This window comes from Lachancea thermotolerans (genome assembly GCF_000142805.1).
Source record: "Lachancea thermotolerans CBS 6340 chromosome G complete sequence".
Taxonomy (NCBI): domain Eukaryota; kingdom Fungi; phylum Ascomycota; class Saccharomycetes; order Saccharomycetales; family Saccharomycetaceae; genus Lachancea; species Lachancea thermotolerans.
In genome coordinates, this window is record NC_013083.1 from 1034558 (window position 1) to 1059889 (window position 25332).

At 46.5% G+C, this 25332-nt stretch overlaps 14 protein-coding genes across 14 annotated transcripts; 9 read left to right on the forward strand and 5 right to left on the reverse strand.

Moving 5' to 3' along the window:
* Nucleotides 1-876: 876 nt before the first annotated feature.
* Nucleotides 877-2202, forward strand: KGD2 (dihydrolipoyl transsuccinylase; the record flags this gene model as incomplete). Its single annotated transcript, XM_002555516.1, has 1 exon — nucleotides 877-2202. The coding sequence occupies one exon, from the start codon at nucleotides 877-879 to the stop codon at nucleotides 2200-2202; it is 1326 nt and encodes a 441-aa protein (XP_002555562.1).
* A 225-nt stretch (nucleotides 2203-2427) lies between these two features.
* On the reverse strand, nucleotides 2428-4035 carry KLTH0G12210g (choline/ethanolamine kinase; the record flags this gene model as incomplete). The annotated part of the gene is made up of 1 exon (XM_002555517.1): nucleotides 2428-4035. The coding sequence occupies one exon, from the start codon at nucleotides 4033-4035 to the stop codon at nucleotides 2428-2430; it is 1608 nt and encodes a 535-aa protein (XP_002555563.1).
* A 255-nt stretch (nucleotides 4036-4290) lies between these two features.
* On the forward strand, nucleotides 4291-5199 carry USB1 (phosphoric diester hydrolase; the record flags this gene model as incomplete). The annotated part of the gene is made up of 1 exon (XM_002555518.1): nucleotides 4291-5199. One exon carries the CDS (start codon nucleotides 4291-4293, stop codon nucleotides 5197-5199), a length of 909 nt encoding a protein of 302 aa, XP_002555564.1.
* Nucleotides 5200-5672: 473 nt separating this feature from the next.
* KLTH0G12254g (KLTH0G12254p) lies at nucleotides 5673-7913 on the forward strand (the record flags this gene model as incomplete). Its single annotated transcript, XM_002555519.1, has 1 exon — nucleotides 5673-7913. One exon carries the CDS (start codon nucleotides 5673-5675, stop codon nucleotides 7911-7913), a length of 2241 nt encoding a protein of 746 aa, XP_002555565.1.
* Nucleotides 7914-8059: 146 nt separating this feature from the next.
* Nucleotides 8060-10873, reverse strand: DIP2 (snoRNA-binding rRNA-processing protein DIP2; the record flags this gene model as incomplete). Its single annotated transcript, XM_002555520.1, has 1 exon — nucleotides 8060-10873. One exon carries the CDS (start codon nucleotides 10871-10873, stop codon nucleotides 8060-8062), a length of 2814 nt encoding a protein of 937 aa, XP_002555566.1.
* A 232-nt stretch (nucleotides 10874-11105) lies between these two features.
* Nucleotides 11106-12608, reverse strand: TAF12 (Taf12p; the record flags this gene model as incomplete). The annotated part of the gene is made up of 1 exon (XM_002555521.1): nucleotides 11106-12608. One exon carries the CDS (start codon nucleotides 12606-12608, stop codon nucleotides 11106-11108), a length of 1503 nt encoding a protein of 500 aa, XP_002555567.1.
* A 320-nt stretch (nucleotides 12609-12928) lies between these two features.
* On the reverse strand, nucleotides 12929-13758 carry DCN1 (NEDD8 ligase DCN1; the record flags this gene model as incomplete). The annotated part of the gene is made up of 2 exons (XM_002555522.1): nucleotides 12929-13690; nucleotides 13756-13758. 2 exons carry the CDS (start codon nucleotides 13756-13758, stop codon nucleotides 12929-12931), a joined length of 765 nt encoding a protein of 254 aa, XP_002555568.1.
* A 141-nt stretch (nucleotides 13759-13899) lies between these two features.
* Nucleotides 13900-16224, forward strand: APC2 (anaphase promoting complex subunit 2; the record flags this gene model as incomplete). Its single annotated transcript, XM_002555523.1, has 1 exon — nucleotides 13900-16224. One exon carries the CDS (start codon nucleotides 13900-13902, stop codon nucleotides 16222-16224), a length of 2325 nt encoding a protein of 774 aa, XP_002555569.1.
* A 479-nt stretch (nucleotides 16225-16703) lies between these two features.
* On the forward strand, nucleotides 16704-17477 carry KLTH0G12364g (putative amidotransferase; the record flags this gene model as incomplete). The annotated part of the gene is made up of 1 exon (XM_002555524.1): nucleotides 16704-17477. The coding sequence occupies one exon, from the start codon at nucleotides 16704-16706 to the stop codon at nucleotides 17475-17477; it is 774 nt and encodes a 257-aa protein (XP_002555570.1).
* A 942-nt stretch (nucleotides 17478-18419) lies between these two features.
* KLTH0G12386g (pepsin-like aspartic protease) lies at nucleotides 18420-20162 on the forward strand (the record flags this gene model as incomplete). Its single annotated transcript, XM_002555525.1, has 1 exon — nucleotides 18420-20162. One exon carries the CDS (start codon nucleotides 18420-18422, stop codon nucleotides 20160-20162), a length of 1743 nt encoding a protein of 580 aa, XP_002555571.1.
* Nucleotides 20163-20707: 545 nt separating this feature from the next.
* SAN1 (ubiquitin-protein ligase SAN1) lies at nucleotides 20708-22519 on the forward strand (the record flags this gene model as incomplete). Its single annotated transcript, XM_002555526.1, has 1 exon — nucleotides 20708-22519. One exon carries the CDS (start codon nucleotides 20708-20710, stop codon nucleotides 22517-22519), a length of 1812 nt encoding a protein of 603 aa, XP_002555572.1.
* A 159-nt stretch (nucleotides 22520-22678) lies between these two features.
* On the forward strand, nucleotides 22679-23782 carry PEX7 (Pex7p; the record flags this gene model as incomplete). The annotated part of the gene is made up of 1 exon (XM_002555527.1): nucleotides 22679-23782. The coding sequence occupies one exon, from the start codon at nucleotides 22679-22681 to the stop codon at nucleotides 23780-23782; it is 1104 nt and encodes a 367-aa protein (XP_002555573.1).
* Nucleotides 23783-23802: 20 nt separating this feature from the next.
* SRN2 (ESCRT-I subunit protein SRN2) lies at nucleotides 23803-24339 on the reverse strand (the record flags this gene model as incomplete). Its single annotated transcript, XM_002555528.1, has 1 exon — nucleotides 23803-24339. One exon carries the CDS (start codon nucleotides 24337-24339, stop codon nucleotides 23803-23805), a length of 537 nt encoding a protein of 178 aa, XP_002555574.1.
* A 190-nt stretch (nucleotides 24340-24529) lies between these two features.
* Nucleotides 24530-25219, forward strand: TML25 (palmitoyl-(protein) hydrolase; the record flags this gene model as incomplete). The annotated part of the gene is made up of 1 exon (XM_002555529.1): nucleotides 24530-25219. One exon carries the CDS (start codon nucleotides 24530-24532, stop codon nucleotides 25217-25219), a length of 690 nt encoding a protein of 229 aa, XP_002555575.1.
* Between the last annotated feature and the right edge of the window lie 113 nt (nucleotides 25220-25332).

The window sequence follows — 25332 nt, forward strand, 5'->3', positions numbered from 1 at the left end:
TGCCCCAGCAAAATGAACACAGTAAATAAACAGCTATGAATGCATCGCCGAACCTTCCCGATGTTTCCGCACCCTGATTGACCCGACACGTAAACATCACATCCTTCGCAAACCGGGACCCTATCTTCTTCTTGATAAGATCAAAGCACCTCTTTCACGGCTCTGGCAAGCATCGTCGGCCAATTTTTGAGCCGGAATTCCGAGAGCGGATCTGCGCACGTGATCTATGCGCCGCATGCAGGTGTATCACGTGATTTGGATCTGAAGTGCTTAGCTGCGCAGATCGAGTCCAATAAAAGGCGCACCGCTCCTGATGTGAGCACTGTGCTTGTACTGGAGCTTTGCACTGCTGAGTTCAGGCCCTTCAAGGCCAGGAAGTTAGCACCTCCCTTATTTCGTCAAAAGTGATATGAATTTACCCCATTTTTTGTTTCTTGGCTGGCGCTTCATGCCTGTCTGGATATCTCGCCCGCCCCTATCATTAATATGCGAGCTTACCTGCCAACAGGTAGTGCACGCTCTCTGCATTCTTTTTGTTCCATTCTTGAAGCTCTTGCTGTACTTGCAACTCCGCTTCTCTGCGTGCTCGGGTCCGAGAGAAGTGTTTTCTTATAGGCTCAATTCTTAATTAGAGGGAAAAAAAGCCAACTTTGAGTTTTCAACCCTAATAATGTATATAAGTGCAGTCTCGGATCCGTACAACCGCGTTTTTACAGCAATCCCAGAGATATAGGAACCTTTGAATGGGTATTTATTGATCGTTTACGAGATAGAGCACTGTAAAAATTACGAAACAGTCACAGAAGGTCGCCTCGTCACCACTTTGTGCGTATATTCACTTATAGTCAATATCCAAACACAAACCCCAGAAATACCATGTTCAGATCTAGCCCCAGAGTTGCGAGACCTATCGCTTCGTGCGTGAGCAAGAGAAACCTGGCCAGAGTAGCCAGTGGATTCGCGCTCCCCCAGTCTAGCTGTATCGCTAGTCAGTTCCAAAACTACTTCCTTGTCCAGCGTGTCGCGGCATCGAGGATGGCCTCGACCACTGTGAAAGTACCACCTATGGCCGAATCACTGACTGAGGGATCCCTCAAAGAATTCACCAAACAAGTCGGCGAATACATCAAACAAGATGAGCTCTTGGCTACTATCGAAACAGATAAAATCGACGTGGAAGTTAACGCTCCAACGTCAGGAAAAGTCACTAAGCTTCACTTTCAGCCAGAGGACACTGTGACTGTGGGCGATGACCTTGCCGAGATCGAGCCTGGCGCTGCTCCAGAAGGCGGCAAGGAGGCTGCCCCAGAACCCGCCAAGGAAACCCCTAAGTCGGAGGAGCCTGCTCCCAAAGAGGACCAGCCTGCCGCCGCTCCCAAGCCACAGGAATCAGCTCCAAAGGAAGAGCCCAAAAAGGCTGCTGCTCCACCTCCTCCTCCTCAGCCAAAGAAGGAGTCTGCTCCTCAAAAGGAGTCAAGTCCTGCACCTCCATCCGGAAGCTTCTCTCGTTCCGAGCAAAAGGTTAAAATGAACCGTATGCGTATGAGGATTGCAGAGAGATTAAAGGAGTCTCAAAACACTGCTGCTTCTCTAACCACCTTCAACGAATGTGACATGTCTGCTTTGCTGGACATGCGTAAGCTCTACAAGGACGAAATTATCAAGAAAACTGGTGTTAAGTTTGGGTTCATGGGACTTTTCGCAAAGGCCTGTACTTTGGCTGCAAAGGACATTCCAACTGTGAATGCTGCTATCGAAGGGGACCAAATCATCTACCGCGACTACACCGACATTTCCATTGCTGTGGCTACTCCTAAAGGCCTTGTCACACCAGTGGTACGTAACGCCGAGTCTCTGTCGGTTCTAGAGGTCGAGCAAGAGATCACTCGTCTTGGAAAGAAAGCTCGCGATGGTAAGCTCACTCTTGAAGACATGGCAGGCGGCACCTTTACTATTTCCAACGGTGGCGTTTTCGGTTCCCTGTACGGTACTCCAATTATTAACATGCCTCAGACCGCGGTTTTGGGCCTTCATGGTGTCAAGGAGAGACCCGTTACCGTTAATGGCCAGATTGTTTCCAGGCCAATGATGTATCTAGCTTTGACTTACGACCACAGACTGATGGATGGTAGAGAAGCTGTCACTTTCCTGAAGACCGTCAAGGAACTGGTTGAAGACCCCAGAAAGATGATGCTTATGTAGGAAGCAAAAACCAAACTCTCTCGCATTTACCAGCGGTTCTGGTAAGCGCCAATGGGCTTCATTGTTTCTCAATAGGTTTTCTGGTCCTAAAATTGCCTTTATTCGTTTCTCCAATTTGAGATACAACGTCCGATTTGTTCGGATGACTGTCAACTACACTATCACCTATTTATCAAATATTTCTATCCTCGTAATGCCATTAAATTAATGAATAGCGAGCATGCTTTACAAGAACGCTGTATCTAGTAACTTCAATTTAATACCGTTTGGTAGCTCTTCCTTTTTCACTAAACCCAGCTGGAGAAGGTCGCCCCAGAATATAGCTATCTTTTCGGTAGCAAATCGTATATTGTCGAAGGTATCAATGTCCACGCCGTCCACGCTACTGTCAGAATCCTCAACTGCCCCCTCGTCGTCGGGGTCCACAGTGATCACGTACTTCTCGCCACCGGGGCCCTCCTCAATGACTTTATCTTTCTTGGCATCGTCAAGTTCGCCGCTCTGGATAATGGCCCACATGCACCAGTGCAGAGAAACACAAGCGCGCTGTCTTATAACGTCATTGTAAAGCTCTCTTACTTCTTTGTCAATAGTTCCATTATGCGACGACCTTCTGTGAGAGGCATAGGAGTAAAGGAAGTTGAGCAATTCGGCTTTTGTGGGGTATTTTGTCTCATCTGACTTGTACGCTTCGGAGCAGTTATAATCGCACATCCACTCGCTGAAATGATTTGCTAGATCGAAAGCAGGGCGGTTGGCTCCCGAATATTCAAAATCAATTACAACTAGTTTGGAATCTTGTGCCTGTTCTTGCTGAGGGGGGTTGATAATCTGGTCAACCGAGATGTTGGAACTTGTAGGGAACAAGGAGTTCGAAGATTCAATCGAGGCTGCGGAAGATGTAGGAGCTGTCACAGGAGGAGCCACTGGTGAGGTGAACAGTAAGTTACCGTACTGGGCGTCGTTATGGCAGAATGCCAAATCATCTTTTGAGCCGCGGTAGGCTTCATCCAGCCAGTTCCGGTATCTTTGAACCATTTCAAGAAAACGAGTGAAGCTATCCGCGAGTAACACCTCTTGAATATTAGAATCATTACGAGACCATTTCGACTGCTCGAAAACCTTTAGCCACTTGTCCATTCTGAACCATGAGATAGGGCCTTGCTTTATTTCAAAAGGAAGTAGCGGAACACCTGTATGCAACTCTTTCATTCGGCGAGCAATCCTCTGCGATGTGTGCCAATCTCTGATATCATGGCGGGTGAGGGTAGTTGAGTTTTCTAAAAACTGTTCAAAACGGCCATTAGTAAAGCACCCGTAAAGCTTGGGCCCCACATTATGCGATGATAATCGTGCCAGCACTTTTAGCTCATAGTCGCGATCAATGATGCTCTCCACCTGTGGACCGTACACTCGAAGTAGCAGCGAGGGCAGTGAGGGATACTCGACTTTGAAGATTGCGTTCGTGAGAGCACCTGTAATCTTGGTTAGCTTGACAAGATTGGGAATCAAATGGGTGGTACTTCCTTTCTTGTTGTGCCATTTGGGCAGCTTCAAAGCTTGTGCCAAGTTCAACACATCGGCGCGGAGATATTCGTGCGGCAAACTGGCATTTAAAACGCCTTTCACAAACGGTACCCATATGCTATCCTGCGCTCCGCCGTCAAGGCTCAAATGACTCACAGCTCGTGTAAGAGTTTCACTCTCGGCGCTAATAGTGCGGACTAATCTTGGCGAGCTTCTCAAGCGGGGTAGGGATGGCCTTCTCACATTACTTGAGCTCGACCTTGATGTCTTGGCTCCTGAACTTTTCCTACCTGTTCTTTCTGACATATTTCCGACAATTAGAACTCTCAATTGCTGCTTTGTATTCGCTAAAGGGTCGTTTACGTGGTCCCTAAGTCAACCACATCCATTTTCGCTTTTATACATTTCCATGTTGGAACATGTGAAAAAAAACCAACCACAATCCAGTTCTGGAGAAATGGATCTCCACAAGAAACGCCAAGATCAACCGGTCTAGTGGGCTACTATTACCAAGATCTAAGGACTTGAAGTCAGATCTAGAGCACACTGCAGCACTAGGGGATGAACCAGGTGAAAGACCTATACTCTAGTGAGGAAGAAGACGACGAACAGCTGGACGAAGGACTAAGCGCGGGCCTGCCCTCTGAAATTTTGGATAAATACTGTATCTCACCCAACGTTGGGAAATACGAATACGCACGAGAAAGCGACATGCGAGGCGTGAACTTTGCGGTAGGCAGGTGGTCAAGCTTTGTTTTCATCGAGACACGCCCTTCGCGGCGGCAGCAGGCCCTGTTGGATGCAGTATTGCAAGGAGCGAACAAAAGACTAGGTCACGTGAGCAGCATGCTCGCACCCTCGTTCAACCCACTGCATGTCAGCGAGCTGGGATCGCCGCTGCCTCTGCATGTGTCTCTGACAGCAAACTTCGATTTTGGAAGTGTTCGTGAGCTTGATAACTTTGCCAAAATGCTTCAGGTGGAGATGCTTCAGAACTTTCCCGCAGGGCCACTGGAAGTCACCTTTTCGCCGCGACTGCGGGTGTATGACAACATTGAGCACAGCTCGCTGTTTCTGGCCCTGGATGTAGCGGCTGAAGTCAAGTCCCGCTCCATCTCCCGACTCTGCACCCTCATATCGGAGTCTTTAGACTTCTGCCGAAGCCACGAGCCCACGGAACGCGACGCCGAGCGCTCCAGCGCATGGAGTTTCGAAAACGCACATTTGTCTATAGCCCGCTGCGATAACAGCATCATCACCAGAAAATATGCACATCAGTGCCATCTGTCACCCACAGCCGCAACTGCGGCCCTCCGAAGCTACAGACAAGAACTTGCCAATCTCAACCGGCTTTTAGAATCTATGCCACTGGAATCCGAGGTTTTAGATGAGCTGAAATTTCAGTGCAGCGGGATTAAGCTCACTAAAGAGCGAGCCAACATCTGGGTACCTTTCGCTTCCCTCGGCTAGCCAATAGAAGAACCCTGACGGCAAAATACACGTATAGAATTCCGCAGGCACACAAGTATCGCGGGCAACTATGCAGGCTTGAGGGTTCCAGGAAAATCAATCCGAAATGAGGCACGTGACTTTAAGCTTTGTTTACTCTTCTTCCCAATTGGGTTAAGCGATCATTCTCAGTTGGCCTAAGGTAAATCCCGTCATGAAAACATACTGTTCAAGCACAAGTTGAGCTGTACGGACTTAATCTTATACTTGTACTCTGCACCAGAACAACAAAGGTCACAAAAGGGATTCAATCGAGTTATATCGGTAGTGAAAAGGAAGCGGAACTACCGTCCAGAAGCGATACCCAACGGCTGCACACACCCCGAGCCGGCTGACCTACGTTCAGTTAGCTAATCAGAATATTCCTGCGACCAAGCTCATTAAGCGAGGAGGAAAAGACAATACTATACATTTGCGAGAAAAGCGCAGCGCAAATGACATCCACGAGAGAGCAGTGGTTCAACTCCGCGGACGTGCTCAACCTGGAGGTGCCGGAACAGGGCGATCTGGGATATGCCGCAGACTTCAGCAAGGCCCCTAGCGCCGGCTTCAACAGCAACCCTGGCGACCAGAATGCGATGGACGCCGAGCTGGGGAACTTTTTCTCAAGCAATTATGAAGACATCGACGACTTCTTGACTCAGGAGCTCAAGGATCTCGATATACCCATGGTACCGCAGAAGTTTGCTGCCGGTACCGATTCCCAGGCTTTTCTCAACTACGACGCAGTCTGGACTCGCGACGAGGGCACCACGGGAACACCAAGAAAAGACCACAAGCGCGGCCCCAGCGGAACCGCAATCTTTGGCTTTTCGAACCATAACAAACAATTGAGTATCTCCAAGGCGGGAAGTGAAACGCTTCTGCAGGGGAATCCTTCGAGCTCTCAACTACTTAACTATAGTGCTGCAAACACAGACAAACATTACGACGCCCAAAACGGCAACCTAAACTCATTAATACTCAAGCAGCAAGAAGAGCTGAGACTGGCATTAGAGAGGCAGCAGCATATGAACGAACAGTTAGAGGAGCAGCTGCGGCACAGTCAGCTGCAACAAAAACAATTACAAATGGCTCTCCAGGAGCAAGCGATCGCAACTCATCAGCTGTCAGGGGGTATTTCTCCCGCTAAAACCCCTTCTTCTCGGGCCTCACATAATACCGAGAGAAATATTATCATTACTTCGAACAGTTCTAATGGCGGTTACAAGTTTCCCCCACCTCAAACAGCTTCATCGTCCAAAAATGGCGTTATCTCGCCTATATCAGGTACATCCGTAAGTGGGTCGCCAGGCCGCAAGGCTCACAAGCTTAGGATGCCACTAGTGAGCCTAAATGGCACTCACACCGATAGTAGTGAGGAATACTCCAGCCCGGAGAACTTTCTAGGCTCTCTTAATGGTAGAATTAACACCAACGGAGTCCAAAAAGTCAATCACTGCTTCAAGCGTTCTGGTGACCGAGGAGCCCCTGCAGCTTTAAATTTCAAAGACAAATTCTCAAGCAACAACCCTATTACGCCTCAGCAGCAAGTCAGGGCAGGTAGGGGGTCGTCAGCATCATCATCTCCTCGCATAAACCACCATAAAGCCAAAGAATCGATATCTTCTAGCGCTTCAACAATTCCTCAGGTATTGGAGGACGACGATGCTCAGAGCAGTGGCGCGCCCGATGAAGGGGTTATTGGTCTAGGTATAAAATTTGCCGGCGCGAAGCCAAAACCAAAGTACACACTCAACAAACCTCCTCCTCTAGACCTTTTACCTACAATTCCAGGTTCGATGGATAATACTCCCATGAACAGCAAACTCATAAGTACAGGAGACCCGAGCGCGCTCCCTCAAAAGCATGTCTTTCAACACACTCCAACGAAAAACACTTTCAATAACCCCCATAATTCACGCACAACATTAGAATCAGCACCAAACATTTTTTGTACTTTGAAAGAGGAGCTCAAGCCCCCGGACTTTTATCATTCAGATGATGATTTCGACGAACCAGAAAGCGAATTCAATCATGCCAAAACCCCTTCGCCGATTTTGAAGTCTCAAAGCAGATTTGAAGGCTCAAGTCCTATCATTGAGCACGCACATTCAAGTCCTGTAAAGATCACTCGGAAACCTACAACACTTCCTCCAGGCGAGATTGATAAATATGTTAAGGAGCTGCCGGATAAGACTTTTGAATGTCTCCATCCCGACTGTGGGAAGAACTTTAGAAGGAGATACAACATTAGATCTCACATCCAAACGCATCTCGAAGATAGGCCATACATTTGTGACTTTCCCGACTGTAACAAGGCATTTGTACGAAACCATGACTTGATAAGGCACAAAAAGACACATGCTGAAAAGTGTTATATTTGCCCTTGTGGCAAGAAATTTGTTAGGGAGGATGCTTTGCTAGTTCATCGCAGCCGAATGATTTGTGTTGGGGCAAAGAAATTCAGCAATGTCGTAATAAAGAAGTCGCCAAGAAGGCGAGGACGGCCAAGAAAGGATGGCACATTTAGTGTCAATAATAGTCCCGTGAAGGAATCTGTGAATCGTGACACAAATGGCACAATAGCTCTTCAAATGGAAGAACAGCTGCGAAAAGAGCTTATTGAAAACGGCTTACTTGATCCATCTTATTCCATGCCCGACATGAACAGTCCCATCGAAGAATCTCTTTAAAAATCTTGAAAGGGAGATTTGAATGAAGTATAGTTGCATTGTTTTGTAGTTGGTATATTACATTTCAGAGACTTCGAGGTAAATGAATAGAAAAAGATATATAAAAGAACAGGAGATATGATATTCAAAAAAGTATGCAAATGTTACTATACGACTGTCTCAAAAACCCTTTTTTTCACTTTTTTATCCTGCTTGCTTATAATCACGTCGTCAGAGAACTCGAAGTTGTGCTTCAAATTCCACTGCTGCTTAATAAACTTCAGGCCTTGTATGTTGAAGCCCAAGTCGTCAGCTTTGGCCTTGATAGAATTTCTTAATCCATATTTGATCCTGTCAATCTGAATCTTAAGTTTCTCATTCTTCTGAGAAAACAACTCTCTGTGATTAGCCTTAATAATGAAGAACAAGTTTTTGCAGAGAAGAGGAAGGTGCCTGCGTACTAAAGATTTATCCTCAATGACTAGTTCAATAAAATGCAAAAATTCCAGCACATAAGAGAAGGGAAGCACCAAAAGAGCATCTTCGAGCTGCGAGGGTTTTATTCTTGCCAGTACATCCATGATGTACTCAAGCGGAGTTTTGTTAATAGCGATGAGGATACTGTTAGGTTGAGGCCTCCCCGGATGAGGGCCTGACTTCTTCTTTTGCCATTCTTTCAGAGCTTGCTCATATTCCAAATGGTTGCTAATCTCAGCCATTCCCATGTCCATGGCTTCCATTAGCCTTTCGCTAGCTTTTAGTGATTCTGTGGTTTGCTTATGAACATCTGTGGCTTCGTCTCCTATCTCTGCACCGCCATTTCCGTCTCCATGAAACATAGCATCACCTGCACCATCTTCTAGAGAATTCAATAGAGTTTTCTCATACTGCTCATCCATCTCCTTCTCCCTCTCTTCCTCCAAAAATACTTGGTCATCTGTCTCTACCCACACTCTGATACTCTGATCGTGGGATGCAGACACAACAAATGTGCCATCATGGGAGATGGCGATTGTCCAGACTTCTTTTTGATGTGCTGCAAGTTTTTGAATACATTCAAACTTGTCTCCATCCCAGTATTTTACGAGTCCATCTTTACCACAGCTGAAAAAGTTGTGAGATTCGGGCAAAAACGCCACCTTCATGATAGAGTCACTATGAGCGAATAACGACTTATGACAGTCACCGAAGTCAAGGCCCCAAACTTTAATATTTTTGTCAGCAGAAGAAGTGATCAAAAGCTTGCTGTCGAATGAAATATCAATAGAAAGCACAGGGAGTTTGTGACCATACAAACTTAGGAAAAATTTCATGGAATCCAAGAAAAACACTTTAACAGTATTATCGAGAAGCGAAATTGCAAGCAAGCGATTGTCTGGTGATATCTTGACGGCCAAGACATCATCATTGAGTTCCAGCGTTGTGTCGTGAAACATTTTCAACTTAGGAACAAACTTATCAGTTGTTCCTGGAACAAGTTCTTGCTCCACTTGAAAGTCCCAGAAACGAACACTTTTATCAGCGGAACCGGTAACTAGCCTCTTTCCGTCAGCTGTAAGGTCTAAAGACCAAATTGCCCCTGAATGCGCCGCCTCAATAGAGCTGAGAAGAGTAGAGGACGCTAAATCAAAAAGATTCAGGTCGCCAGTTTTTGTTCCAATCACTACCAGTGCACCACCTGGTAAAAATTTACAAGCTAAAGCATACCCACATTCGAAAGTTCTTATGCAGCTTTTCGTTTTTATGTTCCAGATTTTAAGAGAGCCGTTTGATGCGGTTGCAAGAAGCTTGTTGTCGTCACTGATGTCAATGGCGCGCACATCAGTGCGATGACCTTTAATGTCAATTGAGTAAATTTTTGGAGGAGATGGCAACTTGGGCTCCTTTTTGTTATAGGGAATAGAGTAATAGTCGACTGTGTTATTAGAGGTTGAGACGACTATTTCAAGCTTTGAAGTTGTTGTGACAGCCCAACATGCGGATTTTATTTTATAAGGGGACCTTAAGATTTGGAATGGATGCATTATGAATGAAGTATAGGATTCCTTGAGATTGGCTTGAATTTCTTCCCCTGTAAGTCCTTTGTCACTTAGCCGCTTTTCTCTCTTCTTTAACGCCTTTGATATCTCATCCTCAGTTCTCAGCCTGAACGTTTCGACGGTTCTGTCTGCGTTCTGGACAAAGAAAAACGTTACACCATCACTGATTGTAGTAAACTCAACAGATACACCTCTTTGCTTGCTCTGCTTTTCGTGCGTGCCACGCTCAGTGAGCATTGAGCCCACGGGTTTTTCGTAATCTACACTCCACAGCTTGATTTGGTTGTCTCCGCCGCAAGTGACTACCAAATCTTCGTGAACACCCATACTCCAGCACTCTCCAACGTGTGCTACGTGCGTTTCCACGCACTGCTGGGTCTTGAGATCCCAAACTTTAATTAGCCCATCCTTTGATGTGCTGACCAACCAGTCTTCGCCTTCGCACCAAAGGCCTGTGATGGAGTCCTTGTGCGAACGGAGTTTAAACAAACCAACTTCGCCAACCAAGTCCCACACGATGATGTCCGAGTCCTTAGAACCGGATATCAGCCTGGTACCAGTGCTATCAAATTTAAGCACGGTGATGGCGGATTTGTGTCCATTGAAGTTGATCAACACGGATTTGGACAGCAAATCCCAGATTTTTACTACGCCATCGTTGTACCCTGCCGCAAGCAGTTTTGTTTCAGGATGGTACTGTAAAAATGTGGTTTCAGCAGGTTTACTAGATTTTGCGTCAACCGCCCCAGGTGGTAGCCCATCGCTAAGCGTTGAGAGTAAATCGCCGGACTTCATTGACCAACAATTCACATTTTCTAGTGCTCCTGTCAGTACCTGACCCGATGCATTCCTAGTCTCCGCGGGTATCCATATGCAGTTGGAATTGCTCGAAATGACTCCTAAAACAGAGGCTTGCTCGAAACGCTGGTAAGATTTCACCATTGTTTCCGCCTTTCACTTGGTGAATCTGTTGAATATAGGTATCCTAGCCATTTTCATTTAGGCGATGAGCTTAAAATTTTTCAATCCGAGATGAGCCGTATATAGTGCTTTGTTTTCGAAGATTTATTTGTATTTACATTACTGAGGCACATATCAGTCTGAGGAGTCTTAGCGAGCACATGCAGGCAGACTTCACGGTCTTGATGGTTCAATAATTTCGAAGGGTGAACAGTTAGGATGCTGGTTGGTTTTTGGAGTCCGCGTTGCTTGATACTGCTTGCGCCGCAGCAGCCTGCGCAGCACTAGTAGTTTTGGTGACCTTGGCAGAGTTTATGCCTTGGAGTTTCTGATTGTACGACGTAGTTGGGTTCCATTTTCTGGTACTTCTGACCTCATCTGCTGCGTAACCCGGTATGCGGATGTTCCAGTTGCGTTCAAGATGCAGCTGAATGTCGCGCACATCGAGATTATCTGACTTGCGGTGCTTGGCTAAGCGGCAGGCAAAGCTCGTAACATTAGTAATAAAATCATCCGCAAGATCCAATAATAGTTCTTCAACATCGCCGTCAATTGTTGTTTCGCCATCGCCTTCGTCGATGCCCACCGATTTAACTAGCTCTCTCAGCTTGCGCTTAGACATCACTCTTTCGTTGTCAACTTCGTAAGGCGGCAGTTTAGTCATTACGGGTGTGGTTAAGGCAGCTGCATTCATGGCACTTCCACCAGTGATAGTAGGTCTGTTGGACCTGTGCACCACCGGCGTTGGCATTCGCTGTGTTATTGTTTCGGACACAGGAACAGAAGGGTTTGGCTGCTTGAAAATTGCTTGCCTTGCTGCAGAAGTGGCATTGTTAGCCAGATGAGCCGCCGCATTGACCGAAGTGACCTGTGTTGGGGACCTGCTGTTGACCCCAGACCTCGGTTGGCTTGGTGTGGCAGTTTGTTGTTGAACCTGCGATGGTGCGCCTGTCTGCTGAATTGGACTCGACGCCTGGTTAGCCCCCGTTGCGGCAGGTAGTGGAGACGCATTTTGTGATGCAGTCGAGTTGGCTCGCTGCTGCTGAGTTGAGGCTTGGAGAAACCTTTTCAAATTAGGATTTGTCGCTGCACACTCGATATAGAACTTTTTTTTGTCCTCACGAAGCTTTTGGTTGAGGGCTAAATAGGAAGCGCTGAATCCTCGTAACTTGTTAAGTATCTCGGTTTTATTAGTTTCGAGCTGCTTCACTGTAGCGGGATCCCCTTGTCTTTTCTTGATCTCGCCGTCGAGTATTTCAATTTGCTTCTTAAGGTATGTGTATTCGCCTTTAATCTTCTCTCCGTTTTCGTTGGATGTCTGTATCAGTCTTCCGTAAGCTTCATTTTGCTGTGGCGTTAGCAGATTTTGGATGTTACTTGACATGTTATTGTTAGGGGTCCCATTTGGTGACCTTGCGTTTGTTGGCGTTCCAGCCGTGTTATCTCCTGTGTTGGATGTTGCGCCCCCTTGTTCAAAGCCCTGTGCACTTTGCTGCCTCTGCCTGTAAGCATCGTACATAGCTTTTATTCTTGAAGCTTGCTTGAGCAGCTCCTGCCCCTGTGGTGTTTGAAGGCCAACTCTCTTGGCCTCATTGAAACACTGTGAAAACTTATAGGCCATCTGCTGAAGAGACTCAGGCGTGAGACGCTGCGCAGGCGTCCCTTGTTGGTTATTCCCGCTTTGTGCAGGCTGTCCAGAGTTAGGATTCGACGACATGTCGCAGGATATGTTAGACTATCTGCAAAGGTGTCGCTTTAGGGATATTTCCTCCACACTTTTTTAGTGACAAGTCTTTCAGTAAATAGAAGCAAAGTTCTCGTCAAAAATGCAATGGTGCTTTTGGTGTTGGAAAGCACGATATAAAACTGAGATGCGCGGTCACTTGAAGCCCTTAACAATCTATTACGACGCCGAGAAACGCGTTAGTTTATATGTTTACGATACTAAGTTCAGTAAACTCATTGCAAAAATTTTGAGTATATGATACAGGATCCGGGTAACGGTGCGTAAAAGCATTGTCTTTACATATACACTCTTCACAACTCACCTTCTTCTTCCAAGTATTCATAGTATTCGTCTATCAACACAGGCCATGCATCGTCTTCATTGTAGCCTTGCTTGAGGGTCTTATTGTCAGGAAACATCCTCGCAAATTTTAGAAACATTTTCCAGATATCATGATGAATTCTTGAAACATTTCGTGTCAGGAAGGCAGTCCAAGAACAAAGTCTTTTCTGTGGAATTTGAATGGCGTAAGCACCATCCGTTGGGAATAAAAGGTGCCAGTAGGCGATCGCGGTTTCTAGATCTAGTTGTTTTTCATTCGGTTCTAATGCTAGGGTGTAGGTGAAACTGTAAATGTGCTCGAAGTACGCAGAGTCTCTTCGCAGTTTTTCATCAAGCTCTTTAACCTTTTCTTTGATTTGTTGGAGGTTTTCACAGAGGTTGTCGTGCCAGCCCTGAACGAACATTTCTTTGGAGACACTTTGGCTCAATGAAGTGCAATGCATTGCGTCGGCTACGCACAGAGTTGTAGGGTCTTCAAGGTCCAGGCCAAGGTCTCCTATAAATCTGATGAGGCCATCTGTTGAGATTGTGTCTTCTTCCCCTTTTTTGTACTCGTTAAACAGCGTAAGCAGTTGTGGTGGAGGTGGCCTTGAGGTAAACCCACCCTGTACAGTGTCGTAGAAGTCATTCAGCGCATATTCTAGTGCCCAGTTATTATTAGAAAGATATGCTCTGGCAGTACTTCGAGAAGCTTTTGTGAGCGCGATAAACTCTTCTATATCCTGATTCCTCTAAAAAAACGGCTTTGGTGTTAGTTGAATTCATGCTGATATTGCTCGGAGTATATTCGGCATACCATTAAAATGTGATGCACCGATAGCCCTGTTCTTGGTGTTTTTTAGCTGCAGTTCGGTTTTTCAATTATTTGTTCTTTGTGAACTTTACTTTCATGAAATTGTTAACTACTTAATAATAAAGGTCGAAACATCTGTTTAATTTAATGACCTTGTCAGATGAGGGCCGTGAATTAAGCGAACAGCTGCATTCACTGCTTCATGATGTTGACTCAAGCTTAGAAGATGACCTCGAGGGAATCCTCACCTGGGTGAACCCCAATGAGCCTGGCAGTAATCATCAGATGAGACCTCCTAGCCTGCGAGTGAAGAGTGCTATAAAATCGCTATTGAATGGCGTAGTGACTTCAGAATCATTCATAGATCTACTCGGAAAGTATATGATATTTCAAACTAGGAAGCACTTTTTTTTAAATTATCAATCTTTGTTATACTTCAAGGATGTGCAAAAACTTGAACGCTACTATGAATTTCCCACTCGATATGTCAATATATTCAGCAGCGAGGAATGGTGTGACGAGATGAGTGGGTTAAGAAACTATCTCATTCGGCAAAATTCAGGCCTAAAAAACAATATACAGCTTCGTCTAGAGCAGCTTGTACACGAAGATGATTTTGATATGGCATGCAAAATCTACGAATGGCTTTGCCAAGCCGAGGGACGCCTTCTGCCTGAAATTCTGGTGGATGTTCTTTTATCAAAGGTCAAGCTTTTTGCATCAAAAAACATGAATTCCGCATGGACTCAAAGGTTCACCATCATGGAAGCATACAATCTCTTTGTCACAAACTACTGGTCTGTTTTTTGTCGGATGCTTCAATGCATGGAAGATGACCACGAGATAACTAACGAGATCTACAGGTGCTTCGAAGAGGAGTTTATTCGTATTCGGACTTCTCAGGTCTTTGATATATTTGTAACAGGATTTCCAACAACAAAGCCGACCTTGTTAGAGCTTAGGAGCGTTCTGAAAACCTCTGTGAAATATACAGAACTGATAACGGAATTTTTGTATCAGTTTGAATCCAAGATGTTAAATCCAAGCATCACGACTGCTGAAATATTGCTTTCATATGTCAGAGCTATCAAGAGTATCCTTATTGTTGATGTGTCATTCAGGTATTTCCAACTTCTCACAAACTTTGTTCGTCCTTATTTGATGGAAAGACATGATACAGTTGCAACCTTTTTGTACGCTATGTTAGGGCTTGACGCCTCCGACTTGTCGAGCAAAAACTCTACATCAACACACATGAGCATAGCATCTCAGCTTTCTGCTGAGCTTAGGGGTTCACATCAACCGATTTCCAGCTCAACTGCTGAAAGAGGAAATCTACCTCATGGAAAACACGCTCTTTCAATGAACCCCTATGAGCCTGCCTATCAGCAGATTATTGACTATTATTTACACTGGAATCCCGAGCCTGCGGATTCAATCCAGGCGAATAACGACCAAGCATTAATAAGCAAAGAGTTGTTTGATATTATTGTCGAATTGTTCGACTCCAAAGACGTAATAGTCAGAGAATTCCTTGGTTTGTTTACCAGAAAGCTATTGGGTTTGAGAGGCTACAAATTGGAGTCTAACTGGGTACAGAGTCTCAAAGTTGTGAAGAAAAAACTTGACTTCAAAACTTACTCGAGTGCTCAAGAATTTTCCAACATCAACAATATTGACGTCATGTTGCGGGATGTTAAACACAGTGAAGAACTTTGCTCACTAATGCACGAAAAGCTTGGTTTGAGTGACCGAATAATACCGAAATTTGTGTCTTATCTGTTTTGGAATGCACATTCTGATTTTTCGGCGCTGCCGAAGGATCACCCGCTGCCGAAAGAGCTGGAAGCTGACATCAACAATTACAAAAAAGCATATACCAACGTCAAAAAAGGTCGGAAACTTCGCCTACACCCAGAGCAGAGTATTGTGGAATTGCAATTGCGCCTTGCTGATGGACGGGACTTGAATTACGAGGTAACATTGGATGAAGCATTGGTACTTTCTTATCTATCGAGCAATGGCGATGGTACTGTGGAAGAGATTGTAAAGCAAACCAACCTTGATATCAGCCAAGTTGAGAAAAGCTTGAAATTTTGGGTCAAATCATCAATTTTGCGGTACAGCACTGAAACGTCGCGGTATTCGGTCGAAGAGCGACAAAATGTTGATGTGAAACATGCTGTGGAAAGGCAGTCGTCCTCGGAAATTGTGAACGCCACTGATAGTGTAGATTTGCAACAGCAGCAATTCATCGATTCTATGCAAAAGGTTTTGCCTTTCATTAAGGGCATGCTCACGAATCTTGGAAGTCTCAAAGCGGACAAGATTCACTCGTTCCTAAAAATGGCAGTTCCGAAGGAAATTGGATACTCAGCTACACCCTCTCAACTGCAACTGTACCTTAATGCACTTGTTGAAGAGAGTAAGCTGGTAAAGACTCCTAACGGGGCGTTTAGATTGGCAAAATAGCATCTTTAGCGCTGTTTAACAAGGTCTGGTTTCCCTATTTTGCTATACACGCCCAGAAGAAGCCCTCGGAGAAGAGAAGCGCGCCTAAAACAAGGCGGTGAATGTTAATGCTACAATCACAAATAAACTGTGGAACAGCATGTCGCGATTTTCAACTTGGCTGAGTTCACCAATAACTATTCTGGTAAACATTTTCACGGCAGGAGGAAACAACAGAACGTTGTGGAAGAACGGTACAGGAAGCGCCCTTAAGCAACCATTGGGATTTCAAACAAGACGGCTTTCTGACCCGTTGAACAGTTTCTCTGGTACTCGTTTCCAGTCCCGGTAACTCGTTACTGCGTCAAGCTAAGTTTGTTATTTCTGAAGCGTAGCCGCCGAACTTCGTTGCTTCAACGTATCGAGTGACTTTATTCGATGCATATAAACTCGAATTTTTCACCTGACAACAGCAACCATACTGCACCGCTTAAGACATAATGAAGAGAATTGCAATCTTTAACGCTGACGAGGAAAAGGAGCCCCTCAAGCAATGGGGAGACTTCGCGGACATGGCTGTGACCATGTTGGAGGCGAGCCGCGATAGTAGTACTCCTGAGGTTGAATACAAGATTTTCCAAGTTTACCGAAACGAGTTTCCTACCCTGGAGGAGCTGAAGGACAACGGCTACATCGGCTTGTATATCACTGGATCTGACTACGACGCGCATGACCTGGAAACAGGGTGGATCAACAAGCTGAGACAGTTCTTGCGGGTGATGCTCCACGAGCCCGGATACCCACCTATGACGGGCGTTTGCTTCGGGCACCAGATTATTGCAACAACCATGGGCTGCAAAGTGGCACCCAACCCCGCAGGCCATGAGGGCGGCATAGCTCATCTGGCCGTTACGGATAGTGCGGTGGAGGCGGGGCTTTTCCAGAAGCCCGAATTCGACGGGCCCACAAAAGAGCTTTACCTTTCCGAGCTGCACAACGACATTGTCCACGAGGTCCCGGAAGGTTACATAAACATCGCCTCCTCAGAAAAGTGCCCCATCCAGGGCCTCTACAAGAAAGGTTTAGCATTGACGTTCCAGGGACATCCCGAGTTTATCACCGAAGCCGCTATAAAGTGCGGAGAGAGCAACTACGAGAACGGTGTCATTACGGCCCGAGAGCTAGCCGAGATTAGAGAGACCGGCGAGCTGCACGGGAACGACGGTGTGTTCTTTGCCGAGTACATTTGGAAACTTTTCAAGCGCGAAATCTGAGGAGCCGCAGCACGAAGATGCGAGGCCCCTGGTCTTGATAGAATAATTAGTTTCCTAGCTACCTGGCCCGCATCCAGACCGGCGTTTGCGGCTTTAGCAGCCATAGAACAACGCTTCTTCTGTAGCAATTAGTCATTTTTTTTACATCCAGTCATTCCTACAACGGGCTCAAGAGCCATCTTAACGACGCACGTCGCCCCAACGTTTCGCTGCCGTAGCCACGCCCAGGGCTCAGGTCCATGGCAGCCTAGTCTTGCTCTTGTATCACGTGATACTATGCCGCGGGTTCTGGTCTAATTTCTTCTTTGCGTTAACCTGCATACGCCTGCAGGCTCAGCCTTCCTAGCCCCTTCATGTAGTTATGCTTCTTCAGGCACTGGCAAAATTTCAATATGCTTCCAAAAATTAACTGAGCCGAAAGATGCTTCGCCTCGTAACGCTCAGCCCCTCTTCAGAGCTAGCGCTTTGTGCTGAAACAAAGCATTACGCACCGGACTTAGCACAAGAGTTCATGAAAGCGTTAGGTTTTCTCACACGTTAATTTCGGTTTTTGGAGGCCGCCAACGGTTGGCTGGCAAACCCGAGCTCTTGCGTCCACACCCTGAAGCTCAGGGGTCTTGTTTGGCCAGTTGCTAGCAGTCTTCTCGGGCCTTTGCATATGACCTCTTTAGCTGACGTGATCATGCCGGTGAGTTAACTCATTTTGGAGGTGAGGCAGTGCAATTCGCGTCTTTTAATTTAGACTAAATAATTTTTCGAACTGTAACTATAATAGCAAGACACGTCTGCAGAAGAGCTGACAAATTTTAGACGAGCTTTACAGGTGGCTTTTGAAACACGCTGACAGCTCAAAATTTGGACGGACATTGGCAGAACTCAAACCTCGAGGCAACTTTCAGTTACAGCACCTGAGCCCTCTACATCACACCAACTTTTCGCGTCATGAAGTTACTATCCACCAGCACGTTCCTCGCCGCATGTGGGCTCGCGTCAGCCGCAGTAGTTTCCTCCAGAGACGAGGGGGCGCAGTCCGCGTCCAAGTTCGTTAAGGTCAGCTTCGACAAGCTAAGGGGCGACACCGCGGAGGATGCGACCGCTGGCGCGGTCGCGCACGGTGTTCTTGCTAAGCGTGCCGACGGCAGCGAGACCGTGGTGATCAAAAACCAGCAGACGTTCTACTCAGTTGAATTGGGCGTGGGTTCGCCCGCCCAGAACGTGACGCTGCTGATTGATACAGGCTCATCGGACATGTGGGTCATGGGCTCCAACAACCCTTACTGCGAAGGCGGGTCGAGCGGTAACAGCAAGCACGTGCTCTTAGGCGATCACGTGGACAGCCGCGACGAGGAAGTCAACCGCGACTGGTTCTCGACTCTGAGGTCGTTCCTGACCGCGACGGCCACGGCCACGGCTACGGCGACCGCGACAGCCACCGGGTCTGCGGACTCTGGTGGTAACGCTCCCTCAAGGACCAGCGTGAACTCCCAGTACGCTACCTTGACCTGCTCTTCTTACGGCACCTTTGCCACAGACTCTTCCTCAAGCTTCCAGTCAAACAACACAGCATTCTACATCGAGTACGGCGACTCGACATATGCGCTCGGTACATGGGGCCGCGACAACGTTACGCTGCAGGACATCACACTGTCTGGCATTTCTATGGCAGTCGCCAATGAGAGTAACTCCACATTCGGAGTCCTGGGAATTGGTCTCGCTGCTTTGGAGGTCACTAACGTGGGGACTCTGGCAACTAGAGGCAATTCTTATACCTACGAGAACCTGCCTGCTAAGATGGTTTCCGAAGGCATCATCCATAAAAATGCCTATTCTCTCTTTTTAGATTCTCTGGATGCTAAAGAAGGCTCCGTCCTTTTCGGGGCAGTTGACCACAGCAAATACACAGGCTCCTTGTACACGCTGCCATTGAGCAACTCGTACAAATCGATGGGCTACTCCGACCCAATCCAACTAGAAGTTACCCTTCAAGGATTTGGTATGACTGCCAATAACACCAACTCCACTTTCACAACCACACCACTGACAGCGTTGTTGGATTCGGGCACTACTTTAACATATCTCCCAACCACGCTAGTCAGGCAGGTTGCTGCTAAATACGGCGCCCGCTACGACTCTTCCTACGGCTACTACTTGCTCAGTTGCTCCGACGTGAAAGACACAGACGAGCTCGTATTCGACTTTGGCGGGTTCCATATAAATAGCAAGGTTGAGAACTTCCTCATCAGAGCTACCAGTAACATTTGCGCCCTGGGTCTCATTCCTCAGTCCAGCAGCAGTCTGATATTGGGAGACAACTTCCTGACCGCCGCGTATGTCGTTTATGATCTCGACAACCTTGAGATTTCTCTGGCCCAAGCTAATTACGACGGCGGCTCTTCGAATATTGAAGTTATCTCTAGCAGTGTGCCCAGTGCCGTGAAAGGCCCGAGCTATTCGTCCACGTGGTCCACGAGTGTTCCTATCTCCACTGGAGGAAACATTTTCACTGTCAGTGGCAGCAATTCAACTACCACAGCTGGAAACTCTGCCTCCGGCACCACTTCTTCTTCAAGAAGCAGCTCCACTTCAAGCGCTGGCAAAAAGAATGCGGCTGTTGGTGCTGCTAGCCCGGGTGTCTCGGGTCTCTTAGGTGCTCTGGTGCTTTTCATTGCCGCTGGTTTGGCATAAAATGTTTCTTCCAGTGAGAAATATCTTTGCAGGCACCTCGGGATTGAAGCTCTGGTATAAATCTCGCCTTCGCGTGATGTGGGTGGTTCTCTGGTTGACCCCAAGGTCTAATTTCGTAAAGTTCGCCAAATTCAAAAATGTGAACCCAACGTATATAACTGATTCGTCTAGCATTTGTGATGGCTGCGAAAAGTACTTCATAGATGGAAACTATACCCTGTTCTCTTGTATACAAGTGTAGTATTGTCAGCTTCCAGCTTCAGCGCGTTCCTTGTAGTGAATCATGCATATGACGCAATCACTCTGTGGAGCTGTCTTCTTCTGAGCTATCTTTATCACGTGCCAAGCTTTTCACTTAAATTTGATCCGTCATAACCCATTAGAAATACAGTTACTACATCTTTAGACGCAAAAGCGACTGCAGATACCTGGCTGCTCTGAGGAAGTTTTTAAAGCTCCACTGGGCTCCACAGGAGATATTTGAATCCTGCGTCTGTTTTAGTGAGACGAGATATCTCTATTGACTTTATTCGTTTATAACACTGATGAATTCCAACAACGACACCAGTTCCTCAGGGTCGGGTGGCGGAGAAGAGCCTGACCGAACTGGAACGCAAGAGCCAGGAACAAGACCAACACGCAACATCATGGTCTCTATTCAGTACGCCTTTGTCAGTGGGCTGCGGCTAGGCGCAAATGGGGGGAACCCGGAAGAAGGCACAGGCGATGGAGCCACGATGCCTCCGATCGGTGACTTTGTTCTCAATTTTACTGATGTTCCAGGGACTGCGACCCGTGAACAGCTAGATGAGGTCGTCGCGCTGGCGTCGGGAGTTGCAGTAAATCGCATGAACCGCAGGTTTAATCGCTCTAGAGGCATCTCGAAGACAGCTTTTGAGAACCTACCTGTTCTTAAGTTCAGCGCAGTACCGCAGGAGTCGTGTAGTATTTGCTACGATGACTTTGAAGATGAGGCTCCAGAGCCTCAGCCCGAAAACGAGCAGTCCAGGAAGCGTTCCCGAGACCACAAGGCTGATGACGGATTGCATTCTTCATCAAGCTCTAAAAAGCACAGAAGTGAGCGAGACTCAGGCCAAAGTAGCGAGGACGATGAGGAAACTGGCGGCGAGGAGCCAACCCCAGCGCCTTCTACTTCGGAGCCACCTAAAGAGAATGAAGCGGATACCAACAATCAAGAAAGTATAGCCTATAAGCACTCGCCCTTGAAGCTCCCATGCGGGCACATTTTCGGGCGGGAATGTATCAGGCAATGGACCAATGAACACAATACTTGCCCTATTTGCCGAGCGCGTATCGTTGGCGCAGACGGGCTAGAAGATCACTCAGTCAATGATGATCTGGAGGACCAAATTTCTCTTGAGAGGATTAGAAGGCTTTTGTATGATACGTCTCCTGAGGCTCCTGAAAGACCTCAACCCACAAACGAGGATAACAACAATTCGACTAGCACTACAACCAGTACCACAACTAACGACGCTGCTAATGATACAACCAATAATACAACTACTAATCCATCTGCTGGAAGCCAAGTTCCAGGCGTTTCCGCTAATGGAAATCCTCCGGCTTTAGGAGGGGCATTTCATAATTTCGTAGTGCTCAGGCCTCACCAGCAGCCTGCAACTGATCCAGCCAACTCTGAACAACCGAACCCTGGTAACTTGCCAACAAACCCGCATTTGCCTTTGCTGCCTTTGTTGACGAGACAAGGCGGCTTCACCCCGATCCCTATTACATTCATCAATCTGCGGAGAAATCCCCAGGGGCAGCAGCATACAGCCTCCCGAAATAACGACGGCCCAAACGATCTTAACGACTCACAAATGAACCCAAGCAATAATACCCATCGCGATATTAATACCCATACGGATAACAATCAGGAAAATGATAGACTCATGAATATTTTCGATCACCTCTTCAGCATTTCTAACAACACCAGGCCTCAGCCTGAAGCTACATTAAGATCAGATGCCACACCAATGCCGGCCGGAACCCCGGATTCTTCACAGACTGATAACCAGTCGAATTCAGCCGCTCCTAGGCCTATCAGAAGTCACATTTTCAACAACTTATTTAGGTTCGCTAGGAACCTAAGAAATAATAGCACGCCACAGAGTGACCATCCGCTTTCCTCGGTCTCACAGATGTTTAACACAGGGGTTGCAAGTTTTAGGAATCAAGATGGAGTCTCGACTATGGACTTTAGCGGTGATATGCCCACTCCAGCAAATACGCACCAAAATCAGTCTGTGCCTACCGAAGAACGTGCTTCAGCACCTAGCAGTGAGAGCCAAGGAAGGGTCAATGATTCATCAGATTCAGAGGGCGATCAAACATAGCATTAGCGGGGTAGCTCAAGTACTATGTACGTAGCTTGTATTTATATAGTTGAATTGTATCTTTTCTCGTTATTATATATTAGCAGCCTTCAAACAAATTAGATTAGATGCCAAGGAGCTCCCATGAACTAAAAAAGAGACGAGAAAAGTCAAGGTACAATGCTTCGATACCACACGCAAGGCTATAGCGGTTACGGTGTACAGTACTCACCTTTTTTTGACAATAAAGTAGCGGTGGCAACCGGCTCCAACTTTGGTCTTGTCGGTAACGGAAAGTTGTTCATTATTGATATCGACAACCAAGGCAGAATGCTCGAAACAAAATCGTTTGTAACTCAGGATGGGCTCTTTGATGTTGCGTGGAACGAACTGCATGAAAACCATGTGCTAGTCGCGCAAGGTGACGGATCCCTCAGGCTCTTCGACATTCAGCTCAATGACTATCCTGTAGCCATCTTTCAGGAGCATGAGAAAGAAGTTTTTAGTTGCAACTGGAATCTCATTAACAAGCAGCTTTTTGTAAGCAGTTCATGGGATGGCACCGTTAAAGTTTGGACCCCGATGAGGCAGTCTAGCTTGACGACCCTTACACCTAAACCCATGACGGCGCATAACTCAGCACTGTCGTCCAAGGACATTCCAATGTCTAACCAAAAAAGGCACACATCCCTATCAAAGAACAAAAACTGTATATACCAGTCGCAGTTTTCGCCTCACGACCCAAATATTGTCATGAGCTGCGCTGGAAATTCCTACGTAACTATGTTTGATCTGCGGCAGCCAGCTAACGCAAATCAGTACAGTTTCATGGCCCACAATGGCATGGAGACTTTGACTTGTGACTTCAACAAATACAGATCACATATCATCGCAACTGGTGGCGTTGATAACATGGTTAAGGTTTGGGATCTTCGCATGGTAAGAAAGATGGCAGCAAACTCGAGACAACCGATGAGTGTGAACGAAATATGTGGACATGACTTGGCAATAAGAAAAGTTTCTTGGTCACCTCATCATTCTAACATGCTGCTTTCTACATCTTATGATATGACATGCAGGGTGTGGCAAGATTTGAGCGATGACGGGCGCCGACCAACTGGTAAAACAAATAGCATTGACCCCACACACGGTTGTAGATTCATCTTTTCGCATCACACAGAATTTGTTTTCGGAGCGGACTGGAGTCTTTGGGGACAACCTGGATACGTCGCGTCCACTTCATGGGATGGCGATGTTTGTATATGGTATGCTTTTGCAAGGTAAATGTGTGTAGAGACCCTGGGTTAAGAATCGCCTGCTTGGTTCCACGAATGAAGTAATTTTCGCTGAAGGTGGTACTTTGTTCTCAGCTCAAGAAACTGACCCAAAAACTGGTCAACATCACCCTTAAAATTAGCTTCTGCTACGGACGATTGGCTTTCGAGAATCTCTAAATTGTTCTGTATTGTCACTGCTAGAGCCTCATGACTGAAAGATCTTGAAACTAGGTTGTTTAACTGTTCCCATTTAATTTCATATTCTGCTTCGAGCTTCTGCAGGGAGCTCAGTTCTACATTCAACTCACGCCGGCGTGTTTCTGTACTTTCAAACAATTGGAGCAGTTTCTTCAGCTTACTTTGAAACTGTGAGTTCTGCTTTTCAATGTCTTGGCAGTCATTCAATCTTAGCACATAGTCTTCCAGCTCACTTTGATGTTTGGTTAAAAGATCTTCTACAACAACAAATGGAAGCAAATTCACGTTTTTGGGTAAAGATGCTTGATTGCTTGAAGGTTGAGACTCAATTTTCTGAGGTTTAGGAGGCAGATGGGGAAGATCCATATCCGAATTTCGTGCGTATGAGAAATCATAGAAGTCAACCTTGAAAATTAGGGACAGTGAAATTATTTATTAACAATCTTTGTTAGTTTCAAGGAATTTTAAATATCTTCAGGGTCAAACATTAAATCAGCAGTGACAGGATAACTCGGACAGTTGGCCCTCTAATAGCGAAAAGTCTCAAATTGAAGTTATGTCAGTAATCAACGCTATAAAGATTGCATCCAAAGCCCAGCCCGCCAAGCAGTCTTTGATATTTTTACACGGCTTGGGCGACACAGGATCTGGTTGGTCATTTCTAGCGGAACTTTTACAACAAGACCCTGCATTCCGGTACACAAACTTCATATTCCCCAATGCGCCTGTCATGGGTATTACGGTGAATGGAAATTACCCCATGCCAGCTTGGTTTGATATCCGTAGCTGGGATAATGTACAATCACAAGCAGACGTGGCCGGTTTTTTGAAATCTCTACACGTTGTGGAAAGGTTGGTAGATGAGCAAATCCAAAATGGTGTCAATCCACAAAACATTGTTGTAGGCGGTTTCTCTCAAGGTGCAGCTTTAGCGCTAGGAAGCGCGGTCACTCTGCCCACTAAGATTGCGGGTTTTGTGGCTCTGTCGGGCTTCTCCATAATCAACGACAAGCTGCTTGAGTTGAAGAGCCCCGCGAACTCAGATACTCCTATTTTCCACGGCCACGGTGATCAAGATACAGTCATTCCTCTCAAATACGGCCACAGCGTTGAGCAGTTCTTTACTAAGTACTGCGGGATTTCCAACTACACAATGAACGTATACTCAGGGATGGAGCACAGTGCCAGTCCCGAAGAGATCGAAGATCTTGTCAAGTTTCTCAAAAGTATTCTGAGATTGCACTAAGTAGACCCCAAAAAACCTGGTGAGCAGCTTGAGCCTTGGTCCTAGCTACCTAGTCAAAGAGTAGTTGGTCGCGTCTCTCTGCGCCCTCTGTGATGCTCAGGACAAATGGGCTA